The sequence below is a fragment of the Aulonocara sp. 'chitande type north' Nkhata Bay genome, linkage group LG12 (genome assembly GCF_057382095.1).
Source record: "Aulonocara sp. 'chitande type north' Nkhata Bay isolate Kocher_YH1m ecotype deep benthic linkage group LG12, A_spYH_male_GT1.1, whole genome shotgun sequence".
NCBI classification, from domain to species: Eukaryota; Metazoa; Chordata; class Actinopteri; order Cichliformes; family Cichlidae; genus Aulonocara; species Aulonocara sp. 'chitande type north' Nkhata Bay.
Genome location: NC_141355.1, coordinates 11,276,228 through 11,299,006, shown reverse-complemented (window position 1 = coordinate 11,299,006; position 22,779 = coordinate 11,276,228). Strand labels below are relative to the sequence as shown.

General features: G+C 39.7%; 2 protein-coding genes across 2 annotated transcripts; one reads left to right on the top strand and one right to left on the bottom strand.

Moving 5' to 3' along the window:
• Positions 1-223: 223 nt before the first annotated feature.
• On the bottom strand, positions 224-10,375 carry imp4 (IMP U3 small nucleolar ribonucleoprotein 4). The gene is made up of 9 exons (XM_086313529.1): positions 10,259-10,375; positions 8,563-8,671; positions 8,367-8,450; positions 8,163-8,272; positions 3,686-3,818; positions 3,048-3,202; positions 2,867-2,961; positions 2,711-2,784; positions 224-599 (listed from the first exon to the last, which is right to left on the bottom strand). Exons 1-9 carry the CDS (start codon positions 10,259-10,261, stop codon positions 487-489), a joined length of 876 nt encoding a protein of 291 aa, XP_086169655.1. The 5' UTR covers positions 10,262-10,375; the 3' UTR covers positions 224-486.
• Positions 10,376-10,827: 452 nt separating this feature from the next.
• Positions 10,828-17,124, top strand: LOC147316979 (uncharacterized). The gene is made up of 5 exons (XM_086312852.1): positions 10,828-11,058; positions 11,600-11,887; positions 12,378-12,467; positions 16,699-16,721; positions 16,806-17,124. The coding sequence occupies exons 1-5, from the start codon at positions 11,022-11,024 to the stop codon at positions 16,881-16,883; spliced, it is 516 nt and encodes a 171-aa protein (XP_086168978.1). The 5' UTR covers positions 10,828-11,021; the 3' UTR covers positions 16,884-17,124.
• Positions 17,125-22,779: the final 5,655 nt, after the last annotated feature.

Here is a 22,779-nt window from a genome sequence, read left to right as displayed (position 1 = left end):
AGGGGCAGCTCAGGCTGAGCGGTTGGAAGACCAAGTTAGAGAAGCAAGGCTGAGATGGTTTGGACATTTACAGAGTGACGGCAGATATGTTGGACAAAGAATGTCAGCCAGGAGCAGAAGGCAAAGACCCGAAGGCAGATTGGTGTGTGTGTATATATATATATATATATATATATACACACACACACCGGTATATATATATATATTTTTAAAAAGAGACTCATTGCAGATCAAGTAAACTCTTTATTATAAAACAGCATAAAAAAGTTAGAATAACCATATAGAATGCAATGCTTTATACTGTATATATAACCCTACAAATAGGGTTGTCATAAAAAACAGGGCTCAATCTACTTGAGCTCAGCTGTCCTATTCATCACTGTAGACATCCATAGCTGTTGACTACACTTGGACTTGTCATCCCTCGTTATGCTCCTTTAACAAAAATCACATATTATTTTATAATTCCAGATGATGACTCAGTTCCTATTCAATGCTAAGGAATCTTCTTTTCTTCGCTGTGTGTGTATATGCGTGGTGACGCCACTCCACATCTGCGGTGACCTCGTTCTCCAGGGTTCCCAGTTTGATCATATACACTAAATAGAAAGAGGACGTGGTGTTAATATTTAACGAGCCCAAAGAAAATTTGTACAGAGCAGAGGATAGTAATCCATTTTTTCTACAACTGGAGTTTCCCCTGATGCTCTTACCGTATTTTCACAACCATAAGGCGCACTTAAAAGTCTTAGATTTTCTTCAAAAAGTACGGCGCGCCCTATAGCGCAGTGCGCCCTTTGTGTTGTAAGGAGGACGTAGTAGAGAACACCATGAGAACGCTAAAGGGTGAAGTGTGTGCGTTGACTTTATTGCACATACCTGTATAAAAGAACAGGTATGTGCGTTATGCAGGACACCGTTGTTTTAACAACCCTGAAAATGGCAAAGAGACACGCTTACGAAGCACAGTTTAAACTGAAGGCCATCAGCTACGCGGAGGAACATGGAAATCGAGCAGCGGCGAGAGAATTTAAGATTAATGAATCGATGGTTCGCAAGTGGAGGAAGCTGGAAAACAAGCTCCGACAGGTCAAGAAAACGCAGCTGAGTTTCCGTGGACATAAGGCGATCATCGAGCAAAGAACGAGCGGGAGAAGCGTTTCGAAGGTCACCATTCGGCTAAAAGCAGTTTCACTTTCACTTTTTATGAAACGGTGCCATTTTTCCATCCGGACCAGGACTACGGTAGCGCAGCAACTTCCAGCGGATTATAAGGAAAAGCTGGCCATCTTCCGCTCCTACTGCAGCAAACACATCGGCGACAAACACATCCAGCGATGGATGACCGATGGAGACCACAGTTTCACCAAGAGTGGAAGGCAGCGCCGGGCGAGTTACGCCACAATTTGCCAATGGATTGTAGATGCTTGGGCTAACATGGCTGCTGGCACTGTTGTTCGAGCTTTCGCAAAAGCCGGCATCATTTCCGAGGAGCCGCACGGCACGGAAAGTGACTCTGACAGTGAAGAAAGTGAACCTGGCATGTTTGATGGAGATTTAGCGCAGCTGTTCAATTCAGACACAGAGGATGAGGACTTCGATGGGTTTGATGATAAAAATGTGAGTACCAAACTTTGTTTTGCTCCTGCTTTATTTTTAAATACGCACACTTGTATGCTTGTGTGTTGTTGATGATGACGATTACTGGTAATAAAAATGTGAGTAAGGTACCGAACTCAGGTTTGCTCCTGCTTTATTTTTAAATACGCATACGGTACTTGTATGCGCCCTATGATCCAGTGCGCCTTATGTGTGTGTTAAATACAGTAAGGGCACACATAACTGAGACTGCGCCTTTTAGCACAGTGCGTCTTATGGTCGTGAAAATACGGTACTTCCAATCAGATCAAAATATCTTTTTTCTTCCTGGTGTTGCACATTAGTATCCAATACATTACACAACACACAATACACTGATTTATATTAAAAATTGAAGCTACATATTTTTACTATACATTTTTAAACTTCCAAAAAAGTTTAGACTACATGTACATAAAAACTGTAGAATGTAAATTTCATGAAAAATACTAAAGCAGCAATGGCACCAACATACCTCAAAAACTTGGGAGGTGGAAAGAAAGTGGTAACCGTATGAATTGGCAACAGCTCAGTAATATGAATGGGTATAAAAAGAGTTTCTCAAAAGTACAAATGGGCAGAGGTTAACCAATCAGAACAACTCTGTGTCTGCCATGGATGGCTGTGATGTTCGGGCCCGGAGGCTGCACTGCATTATGCAGCATGATTCTCATGAATATGACTGCACATGCTCGGCAATGCTTTCAGAAATCATAGTCAAACTAATCACAATTTGAAACAATTTCCACCAGACTAAATTGGACTAAAACACACCATGTTGTTTTAATCCTTAAATCAGGTGTAAATTGCTTTGATGTAATTTTGTAAACCTTTCATTGATCACAAGAAATCCCTCTACTACTGTAAGGACAGCAGCCATGCATTGTCTAGGGTTTTTATTGTGAAAGGTAAAGACAGGAAAAAAAGTCTTTCTCCTATGTATAAAACAAATCAGATTTCTGCTATAGATCAAGTAGTGACAGATGGAAAAACAAAGAATTTCCAGAGAAGATATAACCACGTCAACAATGGTTAATTCAGTCTCTGAAGAGCAGTAACTTTCCATACTTACATTTCATTTCAAACCTGGGCCCTACTTCCGTCAGCTGTATGTTCTTGTGGTCTGTTTTCTTATAGGTGTGATGTCTGTTAAAAATAAATGCATCATATCTTACTCTTTAACCCAAATAGCATTTTGTTTATATGAATTTTCACTTTTGATGCTCACCTGAAAGAGATGAAGTCTTCTTGGTTGGCGAATGTGATCACACGCCTGCTGTCCTCCTTTGGCACTGGAAAAAGATACTTGAGGATATTGGATACCTGCGTGAGTAGAATTAATTAGTTGTACACACAAACAAGCGGTGAGAAAGAATATCCAAGGCATGTGCTGTCCAGCACTCACTCACCCTCTTGCCGAGCCGTGAGGTGAAGTTGTGAAAAATGAGGTGGGGGTAGGCCTCAGACATGGTGCCTATGTCGGGAACATCGTGCCTCATTACCACGTTGTAAAGAGTGAAATAAGCTGTTGGGCCAAATGGCAAATGGCACACCACCAGGCCATCTGTAAATATATAAGAACAAACAAAACTAAGCAAAATAACAAATATTATGGTCAATACTGAGAGTTAAACAAAAACCCAAAACACTCCATTATAAATTTTAAAAGTGCAGAGTTTTCATATTGGTAAAGAAACTGTGTTTGTTTCTCTAGTGTTGACCTAACGTGAAGACTATAGGGCAGCTAGAATGAAGAAAAAAAAAAAAACCAGCAATGCACATGTGCAATGGATGTATGAACAAGCTGTACAATGTGGTCTGAAACCACCAACCAGTTTTAGCACTGTTGGTGGATGTTGTGCATACAGAACACAAAACTACATAGTCCTTTATACCCATGAAAGCTGAGTGGGAGTAACCATTAAAGCTCTTCTGAACTGAATGTTTCTGTCATATTTGAGCCTGCCTGTAGAGCAAAATGACTGAGTGTGGGGTTAATGAGGGTGGACTTTGCAGCAAAATGAATAAGTGAATAAAGCAAGTATACCTGGCTGTCCTCTTGTCTCATGCACGATGACGAGGTCGGTAACACTGTTAGCTTTGCAGGCTTGTACCAATGCAGGGATCTCATGATTTCCTCTGTTCATTCGCTGGGCCCCAGGGAACATCAACTTTACCTCCTGGAATCACATACAAGATGGGATTCGTGTATTATTGTCAACTCAATTTTTAATGGTCATGGTCTACACTGCTTTTTTTTTTAAATATATAAAACCCGAACCCCAGGTTGTTATCAATAGCTGGGGCAGCGCCTTATACAGCATCACTGTCTGTATTTGTGCAGCTAAAAGAGAGCAAAAACTTCAGAAGACAGAAGAGTTTACCACCGACCACAAGCCTCAAGAAAAACTCAGAACTACAGCAAGGCATGCAATATGTGGCCAAATTAGGAAAAGCAGCGCAGAAGAGGTGTGTGCATGTCAGGGAGCAGTGACAAAGTGTAAAAAGTCACACATCTGCACAGATCACAAACTCACTAAGGCTACATCTACACCGGATGAATTTGAAAACTGTGTTTTCGTCTAAAAACGCTCCGCATCCACACTATGGTTTTCACAGAGTTGTTTATCCACACTGAAACAACCTAAAATGCTTACATTCCAGTACTGCGCATGTGTGTAAAGTAAGATGATTCGACCTGTGTCATTTCTGTCTGCCATTTATTTACTTTCCAGCCCTTTGAAACATTGTGGCAAAATGTCGAGGAAAAGCACCAAGTTTTTTTAAATGGACTGACAATGAGGTGGAGTTGTTGCTGTGAGTAACACGAGAGTACAAAGTTGCAAAAGCGAGTGAGAATTAAAGAATTTGAAGAAAAGCTATCTGAAGCATGTACAAACTGATATTAATCTTTAATAGGGCTGTCAAAATTGAGAGCAAACAAAACAACTGCTGTATAATTAAGATAGGCCACCACTATTTTAGTTTAATTGGTCATCATATGACTAAAGTGTGTCGCTTTGGAGAGCATTTTCAAAAAGCTCAGTTTTCCTTGACCAAAAACGCCATCTGTGGACGGACGGCCAAAACGGAGAGAAAAAGATGCGTTTTCAAACGAAAACGTATTAGTGCGGACATGGCCTAAAGCACATAATACAAATCACTATGGGGTCTGACAAACTACCCAAATCTGTCAGAACTAAAGCCCCTTTTCCATTAGTATCTACTTAGCATGGCTCGCCACAGTTTTCAAGGTTTTCCATTTAGGTCACAGTACCTGGCAGCAGGTACTTTTTTAGTATCTGCTTGCCCTGGGTTCCAAACGATCTGAGCAGGTACTAAAATGTGATGTCGTCAGGCTGCATGCCACCGATTGGCTGGTCAGTAGTGTCACTTGATGAGTCATGACAGTATCTCATTCACGAACATCAGAACCGCCACTTTGGAATCCCAGTAACAAGGGAAATAACTACAAAAAACAACACTGTGGTCCCCTGAGACTGGCGAAAAGTCACAGACCGAGCAGTGGGTATGTTCTTGCCTCGGTGTACACCTTTGCTGTAGCGTCCGTGTCACATAGTAATTACTTTGTGGGACGCTTGGATGCTTTGCTATGACGACAGCCATGCATAACAGGTACTATCCGAATGTAATGGAAAACCAGTCAATCCGAGTCGAGTCGTGGCGAGTCGATCCGAGTAGGTGCTAATGGGAACGGGGCTTATGAGTCCAACTAGCACCATGTAGCCACTTACAGGAGGCAGCTGTCATTTCAATTTTATTAATATATCACACTTGCTGTTTCATGCCATCTATTACTTTTTATTACAATATGTTTTTGCTATTTCTACAATATCTGCATATGATACTGTGGTCAACAAGAACCTATTAATCTGAACAATCCACCTTTTTTCCTTAACCTCCTAAGACCCGAACTCTTTCATGGCATGCATTTTTTCTCTTTGCTATTGTGAGTCACAATTAAGTAATGATGTGCAAAACTCTTTATTTGGTGTCTGAACACAGCAGCATTTTTCTTGAGTACAAAAACAAAATGAGAAACAACAACTGTGCCACTGTATGGCTAATTTGAAAGAGCAAAATTTTGTATTGTGGTCTAACCCAAAATGTGATGTCCACATATGTGGACGCCAGGTCCTAGGAGGTTAAGGCCTAGCTTTACTACGCGTTTTCACATGTTAAATGGCTCACTTGTCTCTCCTTTTCACTCAAACAAACAACAGACTAATGGAAACACACACACACGTTCAAATAAAGCCGACAGACAGAAGCACCCTTCATCCTTTTTTCTCTTTTTGAGTGTAGCTGCTCCCTACACAGACAATCATTTCAGAAGGGGGCAGATATTCAATTTAATTTCAATCAATTTTTATATATATTACTGTAAGGTAAATATAGCTCCTACAATAATACAGAGAAATCCAAAACAATCAAATAATCCCTTATGAGCAAAAACTTGGCGAAAGTGGGAAGGAAAAACTTCCTTTATACAAGAAGAAACCTGTGGCAGGACCAGGCTCAAGGAGGGGCTAGAGAATTGTTGGATTAAAAATTAGTTGTATCCTTCAAAGAGTTTTGAAGCCTGTCAATAAGCCTGCATATCAGTATTTTTTACATTTTAATGCAAATGTCAACAAAAGCACCATGTAACACCATATTTCTAAGTTAGCACTATCTGTGCTATTTATCTTTTCATTCACAGAACTCCATTTAAATTCTTTAATACTGGACCTCCCTTGGTTTTAGACCAGGGCTCGCAAAATTTCAAATCCCTGGTAGCCCTTCGGGCAGGGACTCTTCAGTTTTTGGTAGCCCAAAATAAATTTAAGTAGCCCGAATAAAAAAGAGAGCAATTTTTTGATTGATGTTTTGTTTCCTGTTTTGTTCTGTTACAATATTACAATTATACATTAAAGTATAATATTGTAACGGAAACAAAACAATAATCAAAAAATTGTTGAAACACAAATTACAACATTGTATAAAAATTACAAACATCAGCTTAAATACTTGGTTCTAATTGAACAGAAATTTCTATGAACTTGTAAGAACTGTGTAGGACATGAATCAGTCTGTGTCAGATCCTGAATTTGAAATTTCCACTGAAAAACTGGTCCCAGTGACAAAGGCACTTGTCGACTCAGAAATCGAGGGAAAACCAACGACACACCCGGCAGAACATTATGTTATTTACACGGGTGCACATATGTGGTCCGCATGTGCGCATTCGCTGTCAAAATAAAAGACGCGCACCAGATTAGAAGTTGCAACGCGTGTTTGCGTCCATATAAAAGCACTGTTTTTGTCCGCTAGAGTGGGATTTTCACGGCACATTCTGCTCCACATCTCTGTGCGTTCATCATTTGTTTGAAGCCAGCTCACCTCCTGCAACTACTTTTCCGAGAATACGTGCTTCTTTTGTGGTTCGGACTCCTTCTGACATTTGTTTGGAGGTGGAGGAACACCAAAGTAATTGCTTAAAGGAGCTTGCTTCTTCGACATCTTTAAGAGTTCTAAACAAATGTCTGTCCTCCTCCAGAAAATCTTATGTACGCAAACACGCGTTGCAACTTCTTATCTTGTGCGCGTTTTTTATTTTGACAGCGAATGCGCACCTGCGGACCACTTATGTGCACCCCTGGTTATTTAGCTCGTCATATTGCAGCCACAGAAATTCTTTGTCCATGAAACCATAAAGCTGCACTTTATTTTTGCCTTATAGTCTGATTTGTCATAACTTCTCCGTTTTGCAGTAAGCTTTTCTTTGGCTGTCACTTCTTCACCCTGACCTGTCTTATTTGGCTCAGCAGAACTAAAATATATATCCTGCTGCTTTTACACAGGCACTCACATAACGCTCAGCGATTCTCTGCGCGATCAACCTCTCACATGTTTGAGCTTGCTGCGGGAGAGTTCACTTGTCATGTTTGCATAGTAAGCTAACGATTGATAAGACGATGTCAGAGGAATTGGTGCACAAATTATCATCACTCACAGATCAGTGCTGTCGCTCTCTATACACAGTTCGCGCGATTGCAAAGTGAAAGCAAAAAACAAGCGCAAATTCAAACGCGATTTCAATATGTCACATATTGACAGTGGCTCACCGATGCCAATGACATAATTACCCAGCTACATTTCCGAAAGAATGCAAAAGCATTGACATATATTTTTCCTTTCTATGATAGCCCGACGGGCAGGGCAGAGATAGATTTTGGTAGCCCGACTGGCAAGATCGCTAGCCCCGGGACGTCGGGCTAGCAATTTTGCGAGCCCTGTAGACGTTGTTCTATATTTGGAAATTATAAAACATCTCTTTCAATTTTTCATGCGTTTCCATTTTTCATCTGTAATATACAGAAACATCTCTGAAAACTATGAAGAACCAGGGTTGAAATAACTGCACATGCCATTAAATATGTGCTGTAGTAAATGTTTTGTGTTAATTCTGTCATTGAGGTTTTAGATGCCTCTACGTGCTTGTGCTCAGAAAGTGATCTAACCTTGGCAAACATTTTGAGCCTGGAGCTTGGGTCTCTGGATGTAGTGACCATGACTTTAGGATCTTCTACTCCAGCCCATTTATACTCATCATCCACATGAGAGCTGACACCTGCGCGCACAAGAAAACACCAAAATTTATGAGTGAACAAAATGTGAGGAAAACTGACAAAATGCTGCTGATAGTAAGAATTCACGACACTTGCCTTCTGCCCCTTCGTCGTCATACTCCACTAGTTTCTGTAGCTCAAGAGCTTCTTTGCGTATCTCAGTGGGAAGGAGATGATTTTCTGCAGAGAAGTAAAAGATGTTTTACTTCTGTGTGGTCAGAGCATTTTGGTGCCAACTCTGGTCAAGCAAAATGTAGTTGGAAAAAGGATCTTAATGATCACGCCAACCTACCGTCGAGGGCACCCTTCAGCTTCTGCTTTTTCTCCTCTATTGTTCGGAGCCTGTCCTCCTGTGCCTTCCTGTACAGGTACTCCCGCCTCAGTCTCACCTCTCGACGCAGCTACGCAAACATTACACCAAATTACTCCAAAGACAGGCCTCTTAACATAATGACATTACCTTGCAAAATGACATTTGCCACAATATCTGAACATGTCTACACATCTCACACAACTTAGGAAAAATGGGTAAGGGACTTTGTCGAAAGTTAGTGAGAAAACAAGACGAAATTAGAAATAACTTATAATCGTAAAAACTTAATACATAATGGCAGACACATAAGTAGAAAGACTGAACATATCTGAACAGGTCTATGCTTAAATCTTCCTACAGTAAAAATTTTACTTAAGTAAAAAAAAGATAATTTAAATTGAATTAAGGTCACTTTGGACTGGTTCTTATATAACACTAGTTAACTTGAGCACTTAAAGTGTTTCATAACTCGAGCTTCAGCATCTTGCCCAAGGATACGTTGTCTGGACTGGAGCCAGGGATCAAACCGGCAACCTTCTGATTTGTAGAAGACCTGCTCTACTTCCTGAGCCACAGCCACCCCATATAATTAAGGATCTAAAAGCAGTTACTCTAACTTGGAGAAATTTTAAAATGAGGAAGCCACTAACAATTCACTCAGCTCATTAACCTGGATTAAAAGGAATGAAAAGTAGCGCAATAATAGCAGCAACTTCATATAACCCCCTGGAGTTGGGAGTTAAACCCAAGACACTCTTTTTGGAATTAAAAAACAAAACAAAAACAGATGCTGATTTTACAACGACTAAAAGTGCATTGTGATTGTTACTGTTCTAATTTTAACATTCAATCCAGTCCCTTTCTCCGTAGACTTACCCAGTAATTTATTTATACAAATGACTTCAAATGACACTGATGAACAGACTCCTTAAACTGAGAAGAACAGAAGAGTCTGTGGATTTATTTCATTAAACTCTGTGACATAAATGATTAAACAATTCTCAAAAACCCTGGCATTTGAACATAAACCCCACTTTATCTATGTTCTATTTTCAAGGTACACAGACATAAAAGTTCAGTTACAAAAAAAAAAAAAGCACATACAGTGTCCCGTTAATTCACATTTAATAACCTACAGGGGTTCTCCCTTCACTGTTCTGTGTCTGGCAATCAAGATTGTATCTTCATCAGTCACATTTTAATGACACATTTGTGAGAATTCACTAAAGGTTACACGTAATTCTCAATTATTTCTTTCTGACACTCCTAAAGTGAGCACAAAATGTCATATTTCTGAGAGCTGCTATCTTTGTTTTGATTAGAAAACTCACGCTTCTTGACCAACGAGCAATTTTTTTTTTCACTCATTACATAGGCTTCGTGGGTTTATTTTTCCCAGTTATACACCAGCCTGTGACGATACAGAAAACGCAGTTGGAACGAAATAAAGCGTTTAAACAGTACTCTAGTATTTCAACATTACCAGTTACAGAACTTTACTGCTGTGCTCTATGGCTCTATGTGAATGCGTGCTAACACTCGGATGGGGAAATGCGCTCGGTACATCCGCCTTGAGCCTGGCTTCTGTGTCAGCTTCGACCTCTACAATCTCCTTTTGGTATCAAACTAAAACACAAATTAACGCTCGCACAAACCTTACAATTTTTTAACTTACCATGATGTGTTTATTGCTAGTAGCTAACCCACGCTACTCACGTGGACACGGAGAGAGAGACGAGCCTACAAAAGTTTGCGCCATTGGCTGAAAGAAGGACCAATGGCAAACGTCGATACTGACTTGTACTGTACTGTACTGACTCATTTTTCAAATTAAAAGCCAAATAATTATTTTTCTTCTTTCTCTTTTTTGTCTTTCTTTCTTTCTTTCTTTCTTTCTTTTTTTTTTTACCGACAAACTTGTGAATAAACAGACACATAAATCCACCAGGTTGTAGTTAGAACGAAGTTTTTCTCTTGAGGATTAAAGATAAGATAAGATAAAACTTTATTAATCCCTCGGGTGGGTTCCTCTGGGAAATTCGGTTTCCAAAAGCACAGCACCGACAGAAGTTACAGAGTTACAGAATATAATATTTATATATATATATATATATATATATATATATATATATATATATATATATATATATATATATATATATATATATACACACACACACACACACACACACACACACACACACACACACACACACATATATATAAATAAAATATACGAAGGGGATAAATAGAATAAATAGGAATAAAAATAAAAATACAAGTGAATTGCACATTTCAAGTATCAAGTAAATCATCCCCTCACCATGAAAGGCAGGCAACATCTCTGTGGCCAAATATTTCCTGTCAGTTGCCATTAAAAGCACCTCTTCCTGTTTAATAAATTAGACTTGAGTATAATCAGATTCGGTGTTTGGATCATGCATATTCTGATTTCAGTATTTCTTTTGGCAACAGGTAAGCGTACACATCATCATTACAGAGAACTTGAAATCATATCTTAGAGCTTAAATATTTGTTTTTGTAGATTATTATAGTGCCTGTCTGAGCCACTAACGGAAGTAGATTAAACTATGCATCAGTGCCATTCGGTATATGATGAAGGAAAATTATCTTCTATCATTTAGAGGTACACAATTTCTTTTGCATAATTACATTTAGTGATATTATTATTATTTAAAACTGTGAGAAAGAATAAACATAAACTATCAACTTGTACTTTATCTTGTAATCTGTTTATGTGGGCTTTTAGAGTATTGTTATTGTATTACTTAGTACTGGCTATTACTAATATATCTTAGTACATGAGTATTAACAGGTCAGTATGAAACAGTATGGCTTAACAAAACAAAAAAAACCCCATTCCTATTCAAATGAATATCTACAAGTACTGGAATGAAACTGAGTGAAAAACAACCAACATCAAGAGGAAAACTTTAGTGGAGCCCCAGAAAAAATTTAAAAATTATTTCCACACCTAAACAATGTCACTGTGCAGGTACCTGTGAGGCATTGTTTTGGCAGAAGCTGACATGTCCTTATGAAGTGAAGTACAAGAGCCTTCTGAGGGTTTGGTGTCAGCAGAACTCTGCCGAGTGCTGCACCGGCCTCACCTTCAGTCACAGTGAACGCTTGGTGGATGGAGGGAAACTGAAGGTGACCCAGGATGTGAGCTCCTTCACTGTGGAAGTGTTGGAGCCAAACCACAAACAAGGAGTGTACTGGTGTGGTTTGCTGAGCAGGAATGGCACCATCATCAAGCTGGCTGAAGGCTACATCCACAACTGTAAGCATAAGATGATATTTCAATGTTATGTGCATGTTAAGCTTTCATAATTTAAAAAATTACAAAAGGTGATGTTCTAATATGAGTATTTATGGGAGTCATAGTTTTCTATGATTGTAAGCCCAGTTAAGATTTGGGACTGTTGCTCAGCACTTTGTGTTAACTAGGATTTCTGGGATTAGTTCCTAATTTTGCACACCACAAATTTTGTTTGGTTAGATTAGCATAAATTAATAATAGGCCAGGTGGTAAACATAACTAGCCATATATTAATCTCTGGAGATGGTGGAGACCAAAGTGGAGTTAGTAACATAGTGTTTGTGTTGCAGTGTGTCAGCTGGATGTGCAAACAGATATTAAAACACTGACAAGTCAGTAGTTTCCCTGTTCTAGTGCCAAAAATGTGGATAAGCAAGTAAATGTCATTATAGTGCTCATGGGCTTCACAACATGTATACAAACCACATGCTTTTTCTGAAACCCCCTGCAGCTACTGCTTCATATATCTGGAGCTTAATTCGCTGGATTCTGCTCCCTCTGCTGCCCATAGTGACCACACTTACCCGCATGTACCTGAAAAGTAAGATATTTTTATACCTCACCACAACAGACACACAGTTATTGCACTGAAGCTAAAGTTAGAAAAGTTGTGCTGTGTGACACAACTACATGAAGTATAAAACTTAGAAAACATCTATCTATCCATCCATCCTGTTCTCATTCCTTTCAGATTATAATTCAATTCTATTTATTCAGCACCAAATCACAACAACAGTGGCTTCAATGTGCTTTATATTGTAAGATAGACCCTACAATAATACATACAGAGAAAAACCCAACAATCACATGACCCCCTATGAGCAAGCACTTTGGCGACTGCAGGAAGGAAAAAAGTCGCCTTTAACAGGAAGAAACCTCCTGCAGAATCGGGCTCAGGGAGGGGCGGGCATCTGCCTTGACCAGTTGGGAAGAGGGAAGGAAGACAGGAGCACAACAACAACACAGCAATTTATTGGATTTTGAGAGTTAAAAGATTTATACATGTTAACTTTTAGTGGAGCTTAGAGCTGTTGATATATTAAAAACAAAGAAAACAAAAAGAACAGTTTTACAATATTATCATTCATGTATACATCATATTTTTAAGAATCACTTTAATTTTGGCACCTCTGCAAATTATGTGGGATGAGAGCTTTTAAAAGATGCAAATGTGTCTTAAATGCCTAAACGGGGCTGGGATAGGCTCCAGCACCCCCGCGACCCTGAAAAGGATAAGCGGAAGCGAATGGATGGATGGGGTGGATGTAAGTCAGAAGGAAGGTTGGTGGTTCTCTGGCTGTTACAGTCTGCATGCCAAAGCATCCTTGGGCAAGACACTAAACCACAAGTTACTTTCCAGTGTATGAATGTTAATGAAAGTACTCAGTTATAGAAAAAAAGTGCGTGTTAATATAAAGTGCTCAAGTAGAGAAACGCCATGTAAGAACCAGCAGTTACACTGATAATGTTCAGCACAAACATCTGTTTCTGGTGGTGGTCTTCTTATGTTTGGTTGATGTCATTAAAATGCTGTCTGAAGCAGGTAGGACCCAAAATGCAGCACTCCCAGGTGGAACTAAACTCAGAAACACAGCTTTATTGCTGGAATTACAGTAGACATTAATCTGGAGAATGGAGACAGCCAGCACAACGTGGAACGGAGGAGAACACAGGGAATATATACACAAGGGCTGTGTCCCAATTAAGAGACCGCACGCTTGGAATACGTGCAGTATGCATACTACGTACGGTGCGTACTATAAGTACGGGAAGTGCGGAAGTGAGAGGCTTGTGAAATGGTACGGTCTAGCCTTCGTCGTGCTGCTCAGGTTGCCTCGCAACCATGATACTAACCGCGAGAAACGTTTCATACAGCATTGTTTGACAGAAATGAAGGAGAAAAAGTGTTTTTTTGGTCATTAATTTTTTTCATGACATCACTTTGATCAGTTGAGTATCTGAGGCTGAGACCACAGGACTGTAAAACCTGATTGTTGGGCTTCATTTCTCTACTAAACAGTCATTTCAAGATTAGTTAGTAAATAACAATTAGCTAATGTTGTGCATGAGACTAAAGTCATCTCACTGTGGTAATGTAAATATAATATGGCCAATATTATATTTATTGTCAGATTATTATGATATATATATATATTACAGGATATATTACAGCAGTGAGCTTGAACTCTGTGTCAAAGATTCAAGTTGCAGTTATTTATGTCCTATCACCTTAAATCTTCACTCAAAGACAAGTATCTCTGACAGTGTATATATAGATGTATTATATATAAGAGACAAATATTGTTTGTTTAATATGTTGGCATTATTACATTTGGCTCAATGCTTACATATATGTGTAAAAAGAAAATGTACGAGCTGTGATAACTGTTTCTGATAGAATGAAGAGTAGGCTGATATATTAAATATCCCTTTATTGGGTGAGAAAATCAGACCATGTCATAACTGCTTTAAGTCATACAGAATAGATATCAGAGCCTTAAACAGGCTGGCTTCTGCTAAATGGGTCAAACTGGGCAGAAAGTATACAAACACATAACATCCTTATAGAATACCTCAGAATATATAAAGCATATAAACAATTACAGCAATATGATGCAACAAACACAGCAGTGCTACAAAATACTCAAAGCTTCATAGAACTGAAACAAACATTTATTTTTAGCTCCATTCTGCTGCTGATACATACTTTAGGTTTCTGAACATTAAACTTGTTGCTGCCTTTCATAGTGTTCAACTTGAAGGCCCTGAGTACTTTCTCCCACACTGAAAACACTGGAATGATAAAATTATTTGAACATTACCTAATAAGACTGATTCAGGACTGACAATTAGTTATTTTAAACTTTCCTAGCAGTCCTTCACAAACAGGGAACAGTCTGTCTATTCTCTCCATCTGTCAGCTGCTGCTGGCTCTTCCTCCTCCTCTTCCTCACACACTGCTGAGTTTGTCCTGGTGGCTCATCAGGGGTGCAAAGCCTCACAGATGATGTGCAGCAGTGGGTCCCTCAGTCTGTCCTCACTCTGGACACTTGCAGTTGTCACACATGGAAATCAAATGTGTGATAAGCTGCAGGATTCAAACACAAGTGTAACTTATAAACACATGTTCATACTTTTATTCCACAATCAGAGAGAAAGAAAAGGGGAGAGAGTGCAGGACAGACAGACAGGTGACAGTCTCAGGTGTATACACTACAAAACAGCACCAGAGAAGGACGATTTAGTGTTTGTGTTATTACGAAACAAGAAGAGTTCCCAGATGGTGCAGTGGACACATGTGTGACTCCTGTGATTAAAGCATCTTTCTTTCAGCTTAACGAGTGAACCGTCAGCTCATTCAAACACACGTTAAAGTCCGTTTGGCTCGACACCACCGAACAGAGGCAGCAATATAACATAGCTAACATTAACAGTGCAGGGAATCCTGCTTGTGCCGTGATTCAGGACTGCAAACTGAGCAGCATCACTGACTTTCAGCTTGTTGTGTTTGTGGATATATGACTGACTTTAATTATCCATAAAATCATCACATTCTCTGTAGGATTAAGGTCAACTGTTGAACGGTGTATATTTTAAAGTAAAGGCTCTAAACCAAGTTAACGCTGAAAGTACAAACATCGCTAATGTCACATAACTTTGCCGACATGTGGCCAACAGTAATGTTTTGATGTTCTTCATTATTAAACATTCGCACATAAATAAGTGACATGATATTCACTCTTCGGCCGCTCCGCTTCTGCCGTCTGCCGTGTTTTGCGGCAAAACTATCCACACCCACCGCCGCTCTATGAATTGTGGGATATATGGGACCACGAAGCGTGCACCGGACGACGCTTGATGTTTGGGGAAATCGACGGCACATTTGGAGTCTCAAAATGCATACTCCATGCATGCGGTCTCTGAATTGGGACACAGCCAATGAGGATAACCAGGGAGACGGGCCACAGGCGGGAACACAGCTGTCACTAATCTGAGTGATGAGACAGGCGAAGCAAAACTGAAAATAATACACATGAAACAGAAGACTATCAAAATAAAACAGGAAATAACAAACTTGACAGAGCAACAGGAGAATAAACACACAAAGACAGGACTGACTAGGGAGGAAAGAAAGGAAACACAAAAGATGATAACTAAACATTGCCTAACCTAATAAGGAACACAGAATGGAAATAAAGGGAAACTAAGTTAACCAAACAAGAAACCAAAAATAGAGATAATGAAACTCAGAGGCACAGGAAAAAAGAAAAGAAGGAGACTATGGAGATCCAACCCAAATCTCATCTTAACCTAGGATGAACCAAAAAAAAAAAACCTATAGAACAGGACAACAGAATTATAATACAAAGATATGGAAAAAGAAATGAGAACAAACCCCAAGACCTCCCAAATTCAAAACTTGGGGTCAACGACCTAGACCATGACAGCTGAAAATGAAATTAAGAATATCATGTTTGATGAAATTAGTCAGATGAAATCTTTGTTTGCACATTCTGGATTCAGGTTCTTCACCATCAGCTGTAGAGACAGGCCTTCATTTATTCATTTATGTTCTTCACTTCTAATGAGTCCTTCAGATAATAAATGATGGTAAGGGAAGATATTTGTGCTGCGTGAGATGAACCATTTTGCAATGTAAGAATTTTAGCGCTTGTTTTAATATTTCATGAATAATAAACAATGGTCACTGCATCGTGTTGTAGCATGTAACCATGGTGGGTTCACTAAACTCTCTGACTTTTCTTTCATAGCAACAAAAAAACACCTTTTTAAGGTAAACTTAAACTTTCCATATCTTGAAACATTTCAACAGCATGAAGAGTTACAGGTGTTACATCTTTTTCTGGTCTTCCCTCAGAAAGCAGATGGACTTTATGACGACGTGGGCAGAGCTGTGACTGAGCAGGAGTATGAAAATGCAGAATCTCTGCTGTGAAATGCTGGCACGAGGAGCGTTGGCAGAGTCTTTACATGTAATGGAATAACTGAATTATTCAATCTGAAATTCTAATCAATTACTGAGAAAAAACAACAGTTAAATTACAATTGCCAATGAAAATGTTCAATTCAAATCATTTTTTTTAAATAGAGCAACAATTCACAGCAGGAGTGGCTTCACAGTTCTGTATATTGTTAGCCAATGACCCTACATATGGTTTTCACAAAATGTCCAACTGTAAGCTGGCTAATGTGAAGCATAAAGTTTCTTTGCACTGTTTTGAAGCCACCAGGGGTTGATACCTGTGGTTGTTAAAAGACATTCTTTGGAGGTCTGTGGGGAAATGGTCCTCGGACTTATATACTGTTGGCACTTTTCTGATTAGTCTGTAGACTCAGCCATTCATTTCGAGTCATGCTGAATAAAACTTCATTTTTCTCCCAAATTACAGATTCTGATTCATGTTGATGGTAATATATTTTAAAAAGTATTTTATATATGAAGATAGAAGTTTGCAGTCATTATATATGCTCAAATCTTGGACCATGAAGTTTTTTTAAAATGGAAAATGGAGGTAGTTAAGCAAGAAATGTTCTAAAAATATGCTGTTTTGAGACGGAATGACCAAAGAGTGTCAGCGACCTCTTCTTTAATATTTTTGTAAGTTTTCTCATACATTTTCACTTTAACTTTGGAGAACATTCACAGATTGTTTACAAAAGATTTCGGCATGCATGTTACTCATTGGTTTGTGAAGCAGTATGTTATAAAAACCTGAGCTGAGCTTTTTCACCATCAACTTGGATTTTGAAAGTGGATATAGCGAATGAGGAATGGATATGACAATACTATCAAAGACATTACATATTTATTGCTTGTCAACTTGTACTCTAATAATAATAGGGGTGGGTTTTTATAATCGATTTATCGATTAAAAACGATTCTGGCTTGGATAACGTAAAATCGATTCATTAAAATCCTGAATCGCTTTTTTAATATAAATTTATTTTGCCCGAAATGCCAAAATCTCTGGTGAAATCCCCCAAATTTCAACAACCACCAAACAGCTAAGACAGTAAATGAGAGCAGGAACACGGATTCTGCACAAAGACTTAAACACACAGCGCAACCTGCGGATCAGAATCAGTTAGATATCGCCTTTCTCACAGTCGGGGCTGAAAGCCGACAGCTCGCTGATTCTGATCTGTCGGCTGGTCCACGCTTTGTGTTCACGCCCTTTATGCGCTGATTCTAAAGCTGTTAGTTTGATCTCTCTCCAAACAATATTGACCGAACCAGCAGCAAAAGAAGATCCAAACTACGCTTCACATAAACATCGTCATGTATTCACTCTGACTTTTGCTGTTTTGCTTCGACCACGATGCACAGCTCTCTGTACTTCAACAACAGTTTCCGTCTAAAAATCTGTTTTCTTCATTATTCGCTTGCTTGTTACTAGAGATGGACCGATCCGATATTACGTATCGGTATCGGTCCGATACTGACCTAAATTACTGGATCGGATATCGGAGAAAAATAAAAAATGTAATCCGATCCATTAAATATCACGAAAGCACCTCACAAAACTTGCAACACACCATAACTCACCTCAGAACGTTAGCACGTCGGAGCAGTATGCATCACGTGATAGAGCGGCTGTGGCATGCCGACCTGTCAGTGGTCTGGATAGCATTTGGAGCTTCGCTAGCAACCCGGCATTTCATCTCCGACAAAGTTATCCCAAGAGAAGTAAAGCAAGTGTGTAAGTCCATCTCTGAATGTTTGTAAAGCATTCCTGCGTTAAGCTTAACAAGCGATATATGGAGCGACTGCCTCTTCTTGCTGCTACTTCAATCATGAAACTGCTTAACGATCAGCTGATCGGCTTTTCTGTCGCGAGTCCGTGTCTCTAGTTTGCTTTTGGCCCACTTTGCACCAGAAAGAGGAAACCAGCGGATAAACAACAGCAGCACGTTTAAGCTTGATCAGCTGTTGTTAGAATTTATTTAATATTACTTTCTACTCGAGGATCTTTTTCTACGTAGCTGACGCTGGTAACTGTGCAGGGGCGGATCTAGCAAAGTTTAGCCAGGGGGGCCGATAGGGCATTAACAGGGAAAAGGGGGCACAAAGACATACTTTTCTTTCTTATTCTCATTTAAAATGTCTAGCTTTTAATAAATAATTATCTTACACCCAAAGTTTTAATTTGATGTAAAATGAATAGAAGTCAATTACTGTATATAGTAACTATTAAGTCTAATATATATACCCTAGTAAGCTATAGTACTTTTTCCTTTGGGAAGGTACCATCTGTGCAGTCTGCAATTTTGTTGAAGAAAGATGTTGAATCTATTTAATATTTCTTGAAAAATAATTGATTTCTGTGCATTTTTTTTCACACTGCATCAAATTAAGGTTGATTACGTCGATTAAGCATCATGAGGTGGAGCGTGAGGGGTGGTTCCCTATTTTTTATTTATTTATTTTTGTTGTTGCTGGGAGTTGGAACCCTATTAGTTAGGTTGCTTAATATTTATGCTAAGTACTCTTTAAAATACCAGAATAGGGAGGATGGTGTAGGTTTAAGTTTATTAGATTGATCAGTATTGCTGTACTATGAATTTTTTTTTTTGCATACAGGTATAACAGAATAGCTTTAGTGTAGTTGTTGTTTTAAACTTGAGTATGAACTTATACAAAATGCAGCAAGATATTTAAAAAACAGTTTTGTTTATTAAAAAACACTATATCGGATTCATATCGGTATCGGCAGTTATCCAAATTTATGATATCGGTATCGGTATCGGACATAAAAAAGTGGTATCGTGCCATCTCTACTTGTTACGCACAGGTCTACCGTTGTTTACAGCGCTGTCGGCCGACGTTTTTTTTTTTTTCGTTTTATATACTTCCGAAAAGAAAACCTAATTTCTGCCGTTCAATACTGAACAAATTTAAACTTTTTAAAATTATGCAAAATGCAAAACTCTTAGCCGTGTCTCTACGAAAACCGCTGGAACTTCAGAGGTAATGTTCATGTGTTGATTAATGGTTTTCTTTCGTTTTTGATGTACTGCAGAATATTTTTATAAAATCCCAGGCCAGGAAAATCACCTTCATGTTTTTCTGTGTTTTATCTTCAGCTACTTTGACACAAAGGCATCTGCTGTGATGCTCGCACCTTTGATAAAGTCTTGCGTGTGTCAGCTTCCTTTTTATAGATACAAAAATATGTAAATGTACTGATATGAATTATGATATATCTGACTGTCAAAATTTCCTAGAATCAAATCGAATTGAATCGAATCGAATTAAATCGAATCGTGGATCGAATCGATTCGGGACCTTGTGAATCGGAATTGAATCGATTCTAGAAATCAGTGACGATACCCAGCCCTAAATAATAACCATAATTTACAAACTGAAATTTTGTTTTATTCAAAATGACCTGAAACTGATGACTGAGCACATAATGTCATCAGGAATGTTTTTCTGATGACGCATAGCATAACAGACTTCCATAATATCAATAGCCACATTGCATTAATAATGTACACTTTAGTCCCAGAAGTGTCATCTAACCTATACTTGTAACAACAGCCAGCTTCACGCATTACATAATAACTTTGCTAAAAACCTATGTAGGGTATCTACCTTATAATGTGAAGCAGCATAGTGAGAACACAGTTGCTGTACTATAATGTCATGTTAAAGTACATAACCGTCCCAGTCATGGTGTTTGTTTCCCCTCATTGTTTGGAATTCAAAGTCAAAAGTCAAAGTCAAAGTCAACTTTATTTGTCAATTCTGCCACATGTACAGGACATACAGAGAATAGAAATTTCGTTACTCTCAAACCCTAGATGAAATAGCAAATGAACATTTAAATATGAACATTTAAATATAAGAGAGTGATTAAAAAATGCAAATAAAATAATTAAAAAGTAAAAATTTTAATAAATACAATACAATTTAACAAGAAAGCTATGCAATATACAATATACAATATTCAGGTAAGGGTAAATGACATTGAGTGTAAACCAGGCAGAGTAGTGCAAATAAGCAAATAGTGCAAATGGAGATTTAGTAATATACGGTAAGAGATAGTATAACAACAAAGTCTTATGAGGTAATGGCAGTCCAATGCTCCACAAAGTGACTGGTAACTGGTGCAGGCCAGTGAGTGAGTCAGAGAGTGTGTGTGTGTGTGTGTGTGTGTGTGTGTGTGTGTGTGACAGAGTTCAGTGAGACCATGGAGGAGAAGAGGGGAGAGGGGGCAGAATCGGGAGGGAGTTAAGCTTCCTGACAGCCTGATGGATGAAGCTGTCCTTCAGTCTGCTGGTCCTGGCCTGGAGACTCCGCAGTCTCCTCCCTGACGGCAGCAGCTTGAAGAAGCTTTGCATTGGGTGTGTGGGATCAGCCGCTATGCAAAGGGCTTTTTTAGTGAGACGGGTGCTGTAAATGTCCTGGAGGGAGGGGAGAGAGACACCAATGATCCTCTCTGCAGCTCTCACTATGCGTTGGAGGGTTCTATGACAGGACGCATTGCAGGCTCCAAACCACACAGTGATGCAGCTCGACAGGATGCTCTCGATGGTGCCTCTGTAGAAAGTGTACATGGGCTGGTGCTCCTGCTCTTCTTAGTTTGCGGAGAAAGAAGAGACGCTGCTGTGATTTCTTGGCCAGTGCTGTGGTGTTGTACGTCCAGGAGAGATCCTCTGTGATGTGCACACCCAAGAACTTGGTGCTGCTCACTCTCTCCACAGACGCTCCGTCAATGGTCAGAGGAGCATGTTGGGTGTGCATTCTCCTGAAGTCCACAACAATCTCCTTCGTCTTCTCCACATTCAGAGAGAGATTGTTGTCAACACACCACGTGGCCAGGCGTCTCACCTCACTTCTGTAGTCGGTCTCATCCCTGTTGCTAATGAGACCCACCACCGTTGTGTCGTCCACAAACTTGATGAAGAGGTTGGAGCTATATGATGGAGTGCAGTCATGGGTCAGCAGAGTGAAGAGGAGGGGGCTCAGCACACATCCCTGCGGGGCCCCCGTGTTTAAAATGATGGTGCTGGATGTATTACTGCCGACCCGTACTGCTTGAGGTCTTCCGGTGAGGAAATCCAACAGCCAGTTGCACAGTGAGGTGTTGAGCCCCAGCTGGACCAGTTTTTGAGTGAGCTGTTGGGGGATTATAGTGTTGAATGCTGAACTGAAATCTATGAACAGCATTCGAACATATGAGTCATTTTTGTCCAGGTGTGTGAGTGCTGAGTGGAGTGCAGTGGAGATGGCATCATCGGTTGAGCCGATACGCAAACTGGAAGGGATCCAGGGAGGGGGGCAGGACAGTCTTGATGTGTTTCATGACTAGTCGTTCGAAGCACTTCATCAGGATGGGAGTAAGTGCAACAGGACGGTAGTCATTAAAGCAGGAGGGAGATGACTTTTTTGGAACCGGAATGATTGTGGTGGCTTTAAAACATGTGGGGACGACAGCCTGGATGAGTGATATGTTGAAGATGTCTGTGAAGACATCAGTGAGTTCCACTGCACAGTCTCTCAGTACACGACCAGGAATTTTGTCAGGACCCGGAGCTTTACGTGCATTGATCCTGCTGAGGGATCTCCTCACGCTGTCCGGGGACAGAGTCATCACCTGGTCACCAGGAGGGGGTGGGGTCTTCTGTGCAGTGGTGCTGTTTTGGACTTCAAAGCGAGCAAAGAAAGTATTCAGCTCGTTCAGCAGGGGGATAGTGCTATCACAGGTCTGTGGTGGGGGCTTGTAATCTGTGATGGTCTGAATGCCCCGCCACAGGCTCCGTGAGTCTCTGCTGTCTTTGAAGTGATGAGATATTTTCCTGGAGTACTGTCTCTTAGCCTCTCTGAT